At 44.5% G+C, this 13,075-nt stretch overlaps 1 protein-coding gene across 3 annotated transcripts in view; it reads right to left on the bottom strand.

Moving 5' to 3' along the window:
* The window catches only part of CTBP2 (C-terminal binding protein 2), a 140,142-nt gene that overhangs the window by 59,987 nt on the left and 67,080 nt on the right, over positions 1 to 13,075 (bottom strand). For all 3 annotated transcript variants that reach the window (XM_062635229.1, XM_062635230.1, XM_062635231.1), the window contains exon 2: positions 1,555 to 1,714. In XM_062635229.1, the coding sequence (XP_062491213.1) occupies positions 1,555 to 1,612 (58 nt within the window). In that variant the 5' untranslated portion in view covers positions 1,613 to 1,714. The remainder of the gene's footprint in view (positions 1 to 1,554; positions 1,715 to 13,075) is intronic.

The following is a 13,075-nucleotide window of genomic DNA, read 5'->3' as shown; positions in this document are numbered from 1 at the left end:
AGAAAAAAACTCGTATATCAGAGGAAAATAATCTCAACTTCAATCACATCTAAAGCTCCGTTAGCAGGTTTTTTGTACGAGCCTTTTGAATTTCTTGTACACTCAGCAAGTAGATCTGATAGTAAACATCAAACCAGGCAGGCAGCTTTTGAAAACCCAGGCTCAGCTGATACAACTCTTTTAAGTCAAGTTCAAAGTAAAATTTGAAGATGAGATAGCAAACTACACCTGAGTGCTCATGACATTCAATAGGAGAAATCGGCAGCTCCACGCTGCAGCGGACCCTGGGTACTCCTTCCTAACTTTCATCTTCTCTGCTTTGCCTCACCCTTCCCAAAATAACAGAGAAAAATTAAAAGGGCTAAGTAACTCTGACACGTTTAAAGCAACAGTAATGGAGAGTAAGCAATATATAACACACAAAATCAAGGCAAAAAACACCCGGTCCTGCTGATCAGTGTTTTATACTCATTGGAGACTCCACAAAGCCCCACACCTTCTGCTCTGATGGACATGGTGCATCTCCCCTGTGAGCTCTGCACTTTCATCCCCAAGCAGAACCTATTTCACCTCATTGGCATTCAATACTGCAAATTGCTATGCTGCAGGCCACTATTCATCTCCTTCAGAGAAGATGAACACCAGAACTCTTTAAAAAGAGGCATAACTTCAGGTATTCATTCTAAAATTTCTCTGTTCTGCCTTTGCTGCTGATAGCAAAACTTGCATGAATGTTGGTCTGTATAGGAGAATTATCAGTGCACATCAAAAAGTCAAAGCTTGTTTGCCATCACCTGATGTTAGGGTAACTTACGTTATGTGAGCTGCAGTAGAAAACATTACCTAATATCTTTTCCTGCTGGAAAACTGAAGTAAAAGCTAAAAGTCACCTGTGCTGTGGCAGGGTAACATCCTATTAATAAAGAATGATTCACAGCAGATTGATTTACAGCACATCTGCCCTATCAGCACACACAAATGGAAGAAAAGCTGTTCCAATGATATGCCCAAATCCATAAGAAAGACTCTAACAACTTCTTTTAAATTCTCCATCATTTCTCATAGGATGACAGTCAATATTACAGCATTATCTACTTTCACAGCCCCTGAGGGATGCTTGTCTTGGATACCGCAACTGGAGTGGGAAGGAAGAATTACAGAACCAGTGGCTGCATCCCAGCTCTTTCTTTGGCCAGAGGAGACATCCAGAAAGCAGCACATCTAACTGAGCACAACCCTTTCCTAAAGACAGTATAACTTCAAACTGGGACTGACTAGATCATTTCATTACAAATCAGGATAAAAGGAGATGTGGTAGCTAAACAAAAACCGGGACCACAGGACTAGAGAGGATTTTCAAATGAGTAAGCAGAACATCCTTTCCCAATGTTTCAACAACAGCATGACTGTATTTTGAGCCAGCAGAGAGGATGGGGGATCTAGTTCTGAATCTGCATCTCTTTATGCCTAAGTGCTGTGAAAACCAAGGCAAAATTAGATGTGCTACCTTAACCCTGTGTCAGCTTCTACAGAACAGCTGGAGCATGCTCTTACCTTCACAGATTCTGTCCAGTCGCTGCCGCTTGACTTTGTGTTTATCCACAAGTGCCATCCTTGAGGGTGTTCTGCAACTTCCTGATTCAAAAAGCAAAGCAGTCCCCCAGGAACTTAGGAATATTCACAGGAATCGGCATGCATACCGCCACTGTCGATCCTGCAGAGGAACAAAAGGGTTCATGAGGATTGCCAGCACGCCAGGTGAAACCTCCCCATCTCCAACCCTGGTATCCCATCAGTCCCACATTTTATACTGCAAATCAAGCTTGCAGCCCCTTTATCTTCCTTGCAATCAGAAAGCACGGCACTGTACACAAGAGCTGCTGAAGCGTGGTATGGCCTTCCCGGTTTTATTTCTGTCTTAAAACCCTATTCCTAGCAGATAAAATCCATTCAGCTCTTTTGTAGGCTCACAGACACTGCAAGATTATTAGAGAGTACATAAAAAAGGGAAAGCAGCTTTTGCTCTTCCAGTACTTTCACACATATAGACACAAACCACTTTTATGCCTTATTTAAGCCTTGCTCTGTAAAGGTGATCAATGGAACTTGAATTTACAATGAGACCTTGGTACATATTCCAGAGTTCACCATAGCCTGTCCTTACCTTGATACGTGAAGGGTTAACGTTAAACTTTGGATGCCAGAGCTGCTGTTTCTAGTGTACACACTTTTAAATGCCAGTGAAATAGAGCGATCCATAAAGCAGTATGTGTGGCTGACTTACAACAAATGCCCTACAAAGGGACAAGAGCTGCAGGCTTCTCTGCATGTTGGTGACACGGAGGAAGACTCTAAATGGATCCTCTCAGGTCTTTTATTCCTACAGAGAGCCAAAGGTTTGTTTAATCCCTGAATGACAGACCTGAGCTCAAGCTGCAGACCCTGCATGTGCCATGGTGGCACTTTTACCCAACAGCTAGGAGTCTTTCAAAGCAAGTTCCACAACAGCATTCATGAATCAAGACATGCAAGAGAAGACCTCATGCTGACAGTGGAATTCAAGCCATTCAATACTACACACGTTGGTTTTTTTACTGAGTTGTATTACCAGCGATTCAATATCCGCTTTCATATTTTAAAGGTGAAGACAGATGACCCTGATAAGAACTGCAAACCTTCCAGGGTTGCCTCCTGCTTAAGAGACACATGCGCTCCCCCAGCCATCTACCACCTTTTAAGCCCACTTAAAGGCAATAAAAAAAGAGCAGAATTAGCGGAAAGCTGTGATTTCTAGGTACAACACAAAATGCCACCACGATTTTAGTGGCAAAAGGGAAGAGAAAGAAGAAGACAGACACAAGCACAAGCACAGCAAGAAACCCTCTCCTGTGTGGCCACCTGTACTGTGCTGTGCAAGAGACTCTGCCTACATAGGTTGAGTGTGTGATACACTCAAACAGTCTGCCTACAAAGTACTAGAAAGGGTTAAAAAACCAAATAGGTTCTGGAAAGCCAACAATAACCACAAAGTTGGTACCACTTGTTCAAACTGGCCCCCAAACAGCTCCTCTGCAGTGGGTGAATTTTCACACTGCCTTATTTGCCAGCAAAGGTTCACATAAAATATAGAAAACACAAGAAGAAGATGTTGAAAACCAGGAAAAAACAGATTGATGCCCAAAAGCTGACCCTCGGCAATGACTGTAACCTCAGCTTTTGCTTCCCCTTATGTAGAGCTGCAATAGCAACGCTTAACCCATCCTCTGGAAACACTTCAGCTTCTTCAGCTTCACACAGTCCAGTCAGGCATTTCTACCTTGTGTTTTATTCCTCTGCAACAGTGCCCAGCTCTCCTAAAAATCACACCAGCAAAAGCAATAACTTCCCAGCAAACACAGTTAACAAACGCGACAGCCCGGGCTGAGCACGCCAGGGGTAAAGGCTCTAACAAAGCCGCTGCATACCGAGATGACAATTTCATGGGTATTATTGTTATTATTATAAATGGTTATCAATTATGCATCACATTGATAGTTAATTTCGAAAAGGAAAAGGGTTGTGTTGGTACAACTGAGTTCTGACTAAAGGAAGATGGGTGATTTCCTGGTAGTTAATGGCCAATTTCCCAGCAGCGCGACTGCAGCGTAATCTCTGAGATTTATAGCAATAATTAATTGATTTCTTTTTAAGCATAGGGATGCTAAAGAGCACGATTCCCACTCACATTAATAATTAATGCAACGCGCTAAAAGAAGCTGAAAACTTCAATTCCAGAGGCAGGAGCTTGTTACAGTCAAAATATTTCTTACGACAAGGATCAAACTGTTAGTGTAGCTAAAGCCAGAGCGGGGAATAGCATTTCCACAATGAATATTTAAAGGTATACACATGATTTTTTACCTCTATTTCAGGGAGAAATACCAGGTTATAAAAAAGTCATGGCAGGGGAGAAGAAGTTAGTATTTCGTACTGGAAATGCTCAAATGGTTCATTAGGTTGGGGCTGCAACTCTTTTTCCTGTTTTCCCCCAAACAAAAAAAAATCAATATCCAAACTGTATTTGATTTTGACAGAGTGCATCTCCTGATGGACAAATGCTTCCATTATGTTCTTTTCCCTCTTGTCATCTCAATTCCCTGCATTATTCCCTGGAGGAAAACTTTGCACAAAAGAAACTAATAATAATCAGAGAAATTATTGCTCATATTAGCAGAAACCTGCATAGCTTAACCAAATGCCTGTAACTGAGCTCCTTCCTAATGATGTTAACTATTCCATCTTGTTCTGACAGGTACCCATAATGGTATCAACCAGCAGTAAAAGCCCAGTTTGGAAGACTTATTAAACACATGGCAGGAGCTTCCAAGCAGGATTTGGCAGGGATAGATAAAATGAAGAAAAGCAGATATGAGGGGCACAGGAACAAGCAGCTATTCCACAGCCTGTATGAAGCTGCAATTAAGAAACCAGTTCTTCCATTCATGGGATGGAGGATGCAATTAGATGCACATCCAACTTCAATCCATCCTCAATGGTTTCTACATCCAACCCCATCTCAAAGGCTAAATGTCCCCTTGCAATAAAATAAATACAATCAGGCTCAGCAGAACAAAACTCATGGTCAGCAATTAAAAGAAGAGGAAAGCTCATTGTGTAAGGAAATTTGAGGGAGGCAGACGCATGCACAAAAACTACTTCATCTTCAGCAAGATTAGGAAACAAGTGAAGTGATTTACATACAGTAATTGCATGGCCGTGTTAGCCTCCAACAGTGTCTTTCAAAATGTAAATTTCCTTGAAAACCCTTGGACACGATGATAGCCCAGCAGTTATTTATTTATTTAAGAGGAGGAATGTACTTAAATATGATGTTTTAGGGGAAAAAAAAAATACCCAATCCTGACATAATGCATTTAAAAAGCTTAATACTGCTCGTTAAATACCACAATCTATGAGCCAGAAAATGAGAGCAGAGGAAGCTGCATTAGGGCTTATTTTTCCAGCTTTCAATGGAAAATGTGTAGAAAGAAAAGGTGATTTTCCAAAATAGGAGGCACTGTTAGCTAAAAGTAAGACAAAGGGGACTTGGCAAAGAATGTGTTTGCTGAGCTTTCTCTCAATTAGCACTGTTCTATCATCTTTTCACTGCCTAGGTAGGTAGCACAGGAGCACAAACATACAATGGTTTGGGTTGGAAGGCACCTTAAAGCTCACCCAGTTCCAACCCCTGCCATGAGCAGGGACCCCTTCCACTAGAGCAGCTTGCTCCAAGCCCCTGTGTCCAACCTGGCCTTGAACACTGCCAGGGATGGGGCAGCCACAGCTTCTCTGGGCACCCTGTGCCAGCGCCTCAGCACCCTCACAGGGAAGAGCTTCTGCCTAAGAGCTCATCTCAGTCTCCCCTCTGGCAGGTTAAAGCCATTCCCCTTGGCCTGTCCCTACAGGCCCTTGTCCAAAGCCCCTCTCCAGGTTTCCTGCAGCCCCTTTAGGCATGGGCAACATCTATTTTTGAGCATCCATCACATATGTTGCCATCAAACCACAGTGGCACCCAGCAGGTGACTCAGAGCCCTCATTCCCCTTGCTCCAGACAAAACCGTGTCTCACACATTCCCTCCCTGTGCACAGTCCCACGAAAGTGGAATGCTGTTCCTTAAAACTCATTTTGTGACAAGCAGATGCTGATGCAAGCGCACAGCCCCACTGCAGCACCGCAGGTTTTGGTAAAGCATCATAAAACCTCACCTGAGAGTCCTGCCCAAAACACAGCTCAACAGCTAGGACTTACTAAAGCCACACCTGCTGCCTTCCTAGGTGTGAATGAACAAGTGGCACGAAGGCACCACTTCTGCCAGGGCATACATGGTCACAGGTTAAGTGGGACTCTTCTCTAACTTCAAATACCAGCATCTTTCTGAACAATCCACACACTCCAAGGCCCATAATAGAGTCACAAACCTGTTGTTCTTGATTTCCAACTACATTTTCCACTGTCTATGAAATATGTCATCTACAATCCCTACTACAGAAAAATCGGGGATGCACACACTGCAAAAGCTCCCGTTTCCAAAGAGCAAAGGAAAATCTCTGTCCTTCCTCACATCTAAACCGGGTTTCCACATGCATAACTCCTTAAGGATGGGAAAATCCAGCCTGAAAATTTTGATGGTGCTATCAGATATTTCCTAGGCTCCCAGGAATGGAGATATTCCTGGTGAAGGTTTTGCACTCATGGTTACTGCAGGACACCAGCAGACCAGGATGCCCAAGTAATTGTGAAGGTAGCAGCCACCGATGTCAAGGGTTGCTCTCCTCCATCCCCCTTTGCATTAAGGTTCCAGTTTTCCAAAGCTCAGCGCACTTGAACTGAGATTTCAATGCAAGAACAGTCCTCAGAGCTGTTTCAGCCCTGCGATAGTATCACCGGGTATTAACTGTTCTGGCCATTTCCACTGCTGATCGCTTCAGATGTTGGCAGCTGGTGGGGAGGACAAGAGGGGCTGGGAAGTGGAGTTCCATATTAGAAAGGCAATGCAGGGAAAAAGAAGGAAGGAAACACATGGAGATAATGACATGGGAGGGAAGTGGACAAAGGAGATGGTACAATGCAGGAGGAACACAGTGAACGCTCTGTCATCCTTCCTCCCTGGGCCAACAGCACATCTACAAGTGCGATGCCACTTCTCAGCCCTGTTCACCTTCTCCTTTCTCTAAAACACTGGCACTACTGCAGGGGAGGAGGGAAGCACATGGAAAGGAAGGGAAGGGGCAGACAACAGGATCCTTAGTGAGATCCTTCTTTTGGGTGATTTCTTTTAAAGCACAATAAAACAACTCATACTGTCAAGACACCATTAAGGCCAATAGCACAGCAGGAACCAAAAATGGATTAAACATTTATAGGGGTAGTGAGAACCAACATAGATTTTCATTAGTCCAAATATAAAATAGGTTGGGTTTGGTTTTTTTTAAAGCCTGAGGGATGCAAACCCTCACACTTGGGAAGAGGAATCACACAGCTGTGTGGCCAGGGTTTGGACTTCTCCCGCTCCATTAAACACCATCAGCCACTGCATGGGAAATAGGATGCTAGGGGAAAAATAACCAAAAGGCTTTTTTCCAATTTCTGGGAGAACCACCTTGGGGCCAGGCTCTGAGCTGGGTTTGGCTGGGGTACAGTTAATTTTCTTCATAGTAGCTGGTATGGGGCTGTGGTTTGGATATGTGCTGGAAACAGCATTGATCACATAGGGGAGTTTTGTTATCACTGAGCAGTGCTTGCACAGAGCCAAGGTCTTTTCTGCTCCTCACCCCATCCCAGAGTGAGTGGTGTGCATGACGAGCTGGGACACAGCCAGGACAGCTGACCCAAGGGATATCCAATACAGCATGGAGTCATTATCAGCATATAAAGCTGGGGAAGAAGAGGGTACAATTGAGAGTGATGGTGTTTGTCTTCCCAAGTCACTGTTACCTATAACAGAGCCCTGCTGCCCGACACCTGTCTGACCACGGGAAGTGGTGAATGGATTCCTTGTTTGTTCTTCTTGTGTGTGTGGCTTTTCCTTTACCTGTTAAACTGCCTTTATCTCAACCCATGAGTTTTCTCACTTTTCCCTTCCAATTCTCTCCCCCATCCCACTGGAGGGATTATGAATAAGGGGCTGCAGGGAGCAGGAGTTGCCATCTGGGGTTAAACCATGACAGTCTACCAGCAGCCTGTATCCCCCACCGACCCTCACCACCCACAGAACAACGAAGACAGAACTTTTGCTACAAAACCTTTCTCAATTGGGCTTCATGTTTTTACTCGTTATTAGCATGATTTTGCTGCCGCAGAGTGTTCAGAGATGTTTTGCATTAAGACCTCTCTGTGGGAATGCCTGGATGATGCCATGGGTGAAAATAAACACTATTTCATAGAATCCCAGACTGGTTTGTGTTGGAAAGGACCTTAAAGCTCACCCAGTTCCATTTTCCTGCCACAGGCAGGGACGCTTTCCACTAGAGCAGGTTGCTCCAAGCCCCTGTGTCCAACCTGGCCTTTGCCTTTTTTGATTTGCTTTCTCCCTGCTGCAAAACCCAACACCAAAATCTTGCCCTTCCACTTCCTACCTGGTGCCTTCCTCCAAAAGCTGCTGGGGAAAGTGCACTTGCTGGCAGGGAAAGCAGTAACAGAGCAGGTTAAACGTGCTTCACGGAGAGCTGGCACTCCCACGTTAGCACCTGCTGATGGCAAATAAGGAGCTCTTCTGCTCTTTGCCGTACAGAAAAGCAGAATAACATGCTGTAGGAGTCTTGTGCTGAAGAAGTGGCAACAATTCTGAAGAACTTGCTATTATATGAGTGAACAAAATGTACCATAACGGCATATGAGCCTGCACATCTGCTGCTAAATTAAACACGCTACAGAACGATGCAGACCACATCTTAAAACATTATGCAACAAGACACAGACTGTGTTAAAATAGTAAGGCTTCAAAGACAACATAAAGGGCTTGATCCTGCGCTCCTTTCAGCCCTTGAATGTCACAGTGAGTACCCCTCATCAGTTTTACACCATCAAAGATACTTGTTGACTCAGTAAAAGAAATATTGCACATTTATATATGCCCTTCAAAGGAAAGAAAGACATGTTTTTGCAGCATTTTCCTTCCTCTCCATCTTAATGATGCATAAATCATGACAGACATTTTTATTTGGAATTGGATTTTTTTTTAAAAAGTTTCTTTAAGAGTCATATTTCAGGTGACAAACTGTGCTCCAGATCGGGTTCTCTGTAGCCAGAAAGATGTTGGGAAGACCTACCAGTGAAGGAGAAGTTCTCCCCTGTGAGGGTGCTGAGGCGCTGGCACAGGGTACCCAGAGAAGCTGTGGCTGCCCCATCCCTGGCAGTGTTCAAGGCCAGGTTGGAAGGGGCTTGGAGCAAGCTGCTCTAGTGGAAGGTGTCCCTGCCTGTAGAAGTGGATTGGAACTGGATGAGCTTTACTATCTTTTCCAAGCCAAACCATTCCACGATAATATGATACTGAAATAACAATATTCAAGTTGCCCCAATAGCAGTGGTGCAAAACAGAAGGGAGTGAGATACCTATTTTATTTCCCAACTTTCTTTTCCCCCTTAATTTTATTTTCCACCATTAGTGATGAGTTTTTGACTTTGAGCAAAGAAGATCCAGGCATTCTCCCTTGCCAAGTAGTAACAGCCATATGCAGATCCACTCTGAGTTTTCAAGTACAACTAGGAAATACCACAACTGGCACTCCTTTCATTCTTAAAGCTAAAATACAAACAAGCAACCAAAACAGACAGCAAGGAAATTGCTTTAAAGAAAACAACCCTCATCTCTCTTTCTGGCATCAAAAGCGGAGCAGGTCGATGCTCTGCTCTTACCCTCCACTGACAGCCCTCAGGGGCCTGGTGGTGGGCAAAACAATAAGCAGGAGCTGAACCCAAATTATCCACTTAGCTTTGAGAGCACCTAATCCATCTGCTAATTAATCCTGGGCCTCCTTCAGCCTCTCTTATCTTGTTTTTCTAAGTATCTGAGGCTGATAACACGCACACTGATACTGCTATAGCACAGAACTGGCTGGGAAACCACCCTTAACTTTTCAAGTAAAGCAAGAGGAAACAATCCATAAATAAACTTAGAGCTTCCAAAGGTCCCTACCATGCTGAAAAATAACATTCTGTGTGTTACCAGAGTTCCTTAAATTACTCATTATTTATTCCACTAATTGCAAAGTTTAATGCTGGAGAGAGGTGAAGCTTTGCTGTTTGAGCATCTGGATAAGCAAAAGCTCTCCTCTACTCAAGCTTTTAGTTGCTCCTGGACCAAAATCATCATGGCCAAATTAGAAACCCCAAGAAGAAATGACTATTTGCTGTTTTATCAGATGAGTTATGCAGATACTTGGCCATTAGAGGGCATTTTACACTGCCGAGTGAAGCGCTGGCACACAGCTCGTGAGCAGCATTGCAAACTCCCATCTGGAGCTGCTGGAGAACAGTTTCTGTCTATCCTCATTTAGTAATTGCCACTTTTCAACCTTTCCATATGCTGTATAGAGATGAGCAAGCAAGAGCAAGGACAAGAGGAAAACAAGATGAAATAGCTATGATAAAAAAGCCTGGTTAACTAAACACATCGGTACACAGCTACTGCGGCTTCCAACGTTTGGTTTTGTTCTGTTCTCTTCCCCCCGTTAACTCCAACACAGCAAAGTTCATCCTTTTCACTCTCAAAACCAGCAGTTCATGCTTCAAGTTTAGAAAATGAATAACTGGGAAATTATGCCATGGCACCACCACCCATCTCCAGAGCAGAGCGGAGAGCTCATCCGTCTCTGGAGCTGAACAAAGGCAAATCCAGTATCCTCACTGCCAAGAGGCAGGACATGGTCACTTACCTTCAGACGTCTCCTTCTAGTTACTACTGTACTGCTACATGTGAACTTTAAACCGTTTTCAGCTTCTGCTGGCTAGGAAACCACACAAAGCCACCCACTTCCCTGCTTTGGTGGTTTTCCTCTCTCCATCTAAATACAAATCAAATGAGGAAAGAGACAGATATCTTGCTGTACATCTCCAAATATACGCATGTTTGTAATCAGGGTGCCCAAACTTCCTGAGTACGAGCTGCATACCAAAATCTTTATGTGGCCAAGAGCCACATCCTCCCAAACTCCATATCCCGCTCCTGTCACTCGCTCCATGCTCCCCCTGTCAAGCCTGGAGTTTCTCCATCCCCATGACACTGAGCCACCAATGTATCAAGCCCACTGCCCTCACCAGTCTCTGGCTGCAAATGTGGGGCTGGCAGAGGAGGTGGCTGTGTGTTACAGATCTGCCTTGCAGGATTTGATTAAACATCAGGACATAGTATATGCTTCCATAATACTCACACGTTAGTCCTGAATTCCTCCTTAACAGAAAGTTCAAAACAGCAAGCACAACAATACAAAGCCTACCAAAATGACCCCAGATACAAATGCTTTCAATTCAGGTGCCCGAGCTGAAAAGACCAACACTAAAACAAAGACCACGTTTTCTTTGAGACCCCTGCAAGTCATAGAATCATAGAATCCCAGACTGATTTGTGTTGGAAGGGACCTTAAAGCTCATCCAGTTCCAACCCCTGCAATGGTCAGGGACACCTTTCACTAGAGCAGGTTTCTCCAAGACCCATCCAACCTGGCCTTGAACTCATTATATCACAGATACCTTAAGCTCTTTCTCCATCAGATCTCAAAGACCCTGTCCTGGGCGCTCTGCCTGGACTGGGAAGAGTGGAGAGGAGCAACACTTCTAGTAAATTTTTGGAGTTGTAGCTTGTCCTTCTGTTAGTACTTACATTTACAAGGCACTCTTACATAAAAAGTCCTCATCTGCATTGACTTATTTAGCAATATGAAGTAAAATAGCCTGAAGCTATTCATGTTGCTTAACATGCTTTTTCTTTTTCTTTATGTAGATGATGCCCTGTGTAAAGGAATATTCAAAGGGGAAAAGTGCGTTTTATTTGTAACACTTATTACTACCATTGAAGAAAAGATGTTCTAACAAGTCTCCGAAGGGGGAAACACATGTAATACCTTTCACAGCTCAGCTAATTCATCTTTAGCTGCCCAACTGCTGGCGAAATCTCAACTGGAAACTCTCAGAATAGAAATGTGGAAAACCCTGTTTCTTGTGGTCTGAGCTCTGTTCCCACTGCACAATCTCCTTCCACCGGAGTGAGTCCTGTTTGTTTTCAGCTCATAGCAGCTCTACTCTAAAGAGAAAAAAAAAAGGGAAAAGAAAGGAGTTCAAGAGTTCAAGGCTACGGCTCCATTCAGGCGTACACCCACAATGCGAACCGGCCTCTCCATCCTGTGCTGGAGGCATTCTTCTCGCCATCACCTACCTGCAGAAGGGCCCCGACTGGGGGAGATGAGGGATGAAGGAAGGAGCAGAATGCTAAGAATGGTGGAGAGGAGAAGAGCCCAGACTTGAGGCATCGTGGATGAAAGAGAGCTTGGATCATAAACAGGGATGAGGATGGAAGACAGCTTTTGGAGAATGAGCCTGGTGAGCCACAAGGGACCCTCCTGCCCTTTGGGTTCCCCACTTGCAAAACCCATGCTCCAGACAATACGGAGCTCCATGGGGTCGGGCACAAGCACAGTCAGGATGGAAATGTGTGAGTGTTTCCATGATATCCCATGGGAAAGAAGTCGTTGGGATGCAGGGCAGCACTGGGATGGCTCAGCTGCGAAACACTGCCTTTTCCCATCCCTCCATTCCTGTCTCTCCCTCGCATCTCACCTTTGCTGCTCTTGCAGCATCGCTCACACAGTTTAATTTCCAGAGGAGTGAAAGGAAAGGGAAGGAGGGAGCCAAGTGAGCAAAGGGAAGTTTAGATAACAGTAATAAATAAGATGAAATAATTCTCTCACCACTAACCTTTAGTGGCAAATCAGAATATCCTCTGCACCCACAACAGGTTTGCACAATCTACACACCTTATAAGCCCTGCCAGGGTGCTGTAACAAGGCTATTTTGCAATCTAACAACACTCAGGTTATTGACCTAAATTTATACAGGCTCATCTGGAGCCATAACAGTCCATTGTGTGCTGAGGCCTGCTTGGGATGCCTTAATACACGGATTATTGATGCAATGAACTGTGACGGCTCCTATAGAGCTGTTATGGTTTATAGCAGCAACACCTATTTGGGGTCCCTTTAATGCACACATCAGTGACACAATAGACAGAAAGAGACACTACTTGGGGACGCATTAGTCCACGGATCACTGACATGATAGACCACAATGGCTCCAGCCTCCTGCCTTAACGCAGGGAGCAGGCAAGCACATGGAACTCCCAGATTCCCAAATCCTGGGGAGCTGAGGGTGGATGGACAAGAGGTGCGGGGATGCTGCCCCTCTACCACCCAAACCCCCCGGCTCTGAGAGGTGAAACTTGCAGGAAGCAAATTTGCTACAGAAAATAAGGATTTATAATGGAAGCCTCAGCAGGACCAAACTTTTAGCAAGAACAGCCACAGGCCTGCGTTAGAGATCAAGGCT

The sequence above is a fragment of the Pezoporus occidentalis genome, unplaced genomic scaffold (genome assembly GCF_034315485.1).
Source record: "Pezoporus occidentalis ecotype Australia unplaced genomic scaffold, CSIRO_AGI_Poc_V1 ctg45, whole genome shotgun sequence".
NCBI classification, from domain to species: Eukaryota; Metazoa; Chordata; class Aves; order Psittaciformes; family Psittacidae; genus Pezoporus; species Pezoporus occidentalis.
The sequence above is the reverse complement of the archived record's forward strand: the minus strand, read 5'-3'. Positions and strand labels throughout refer to the sequence as shown.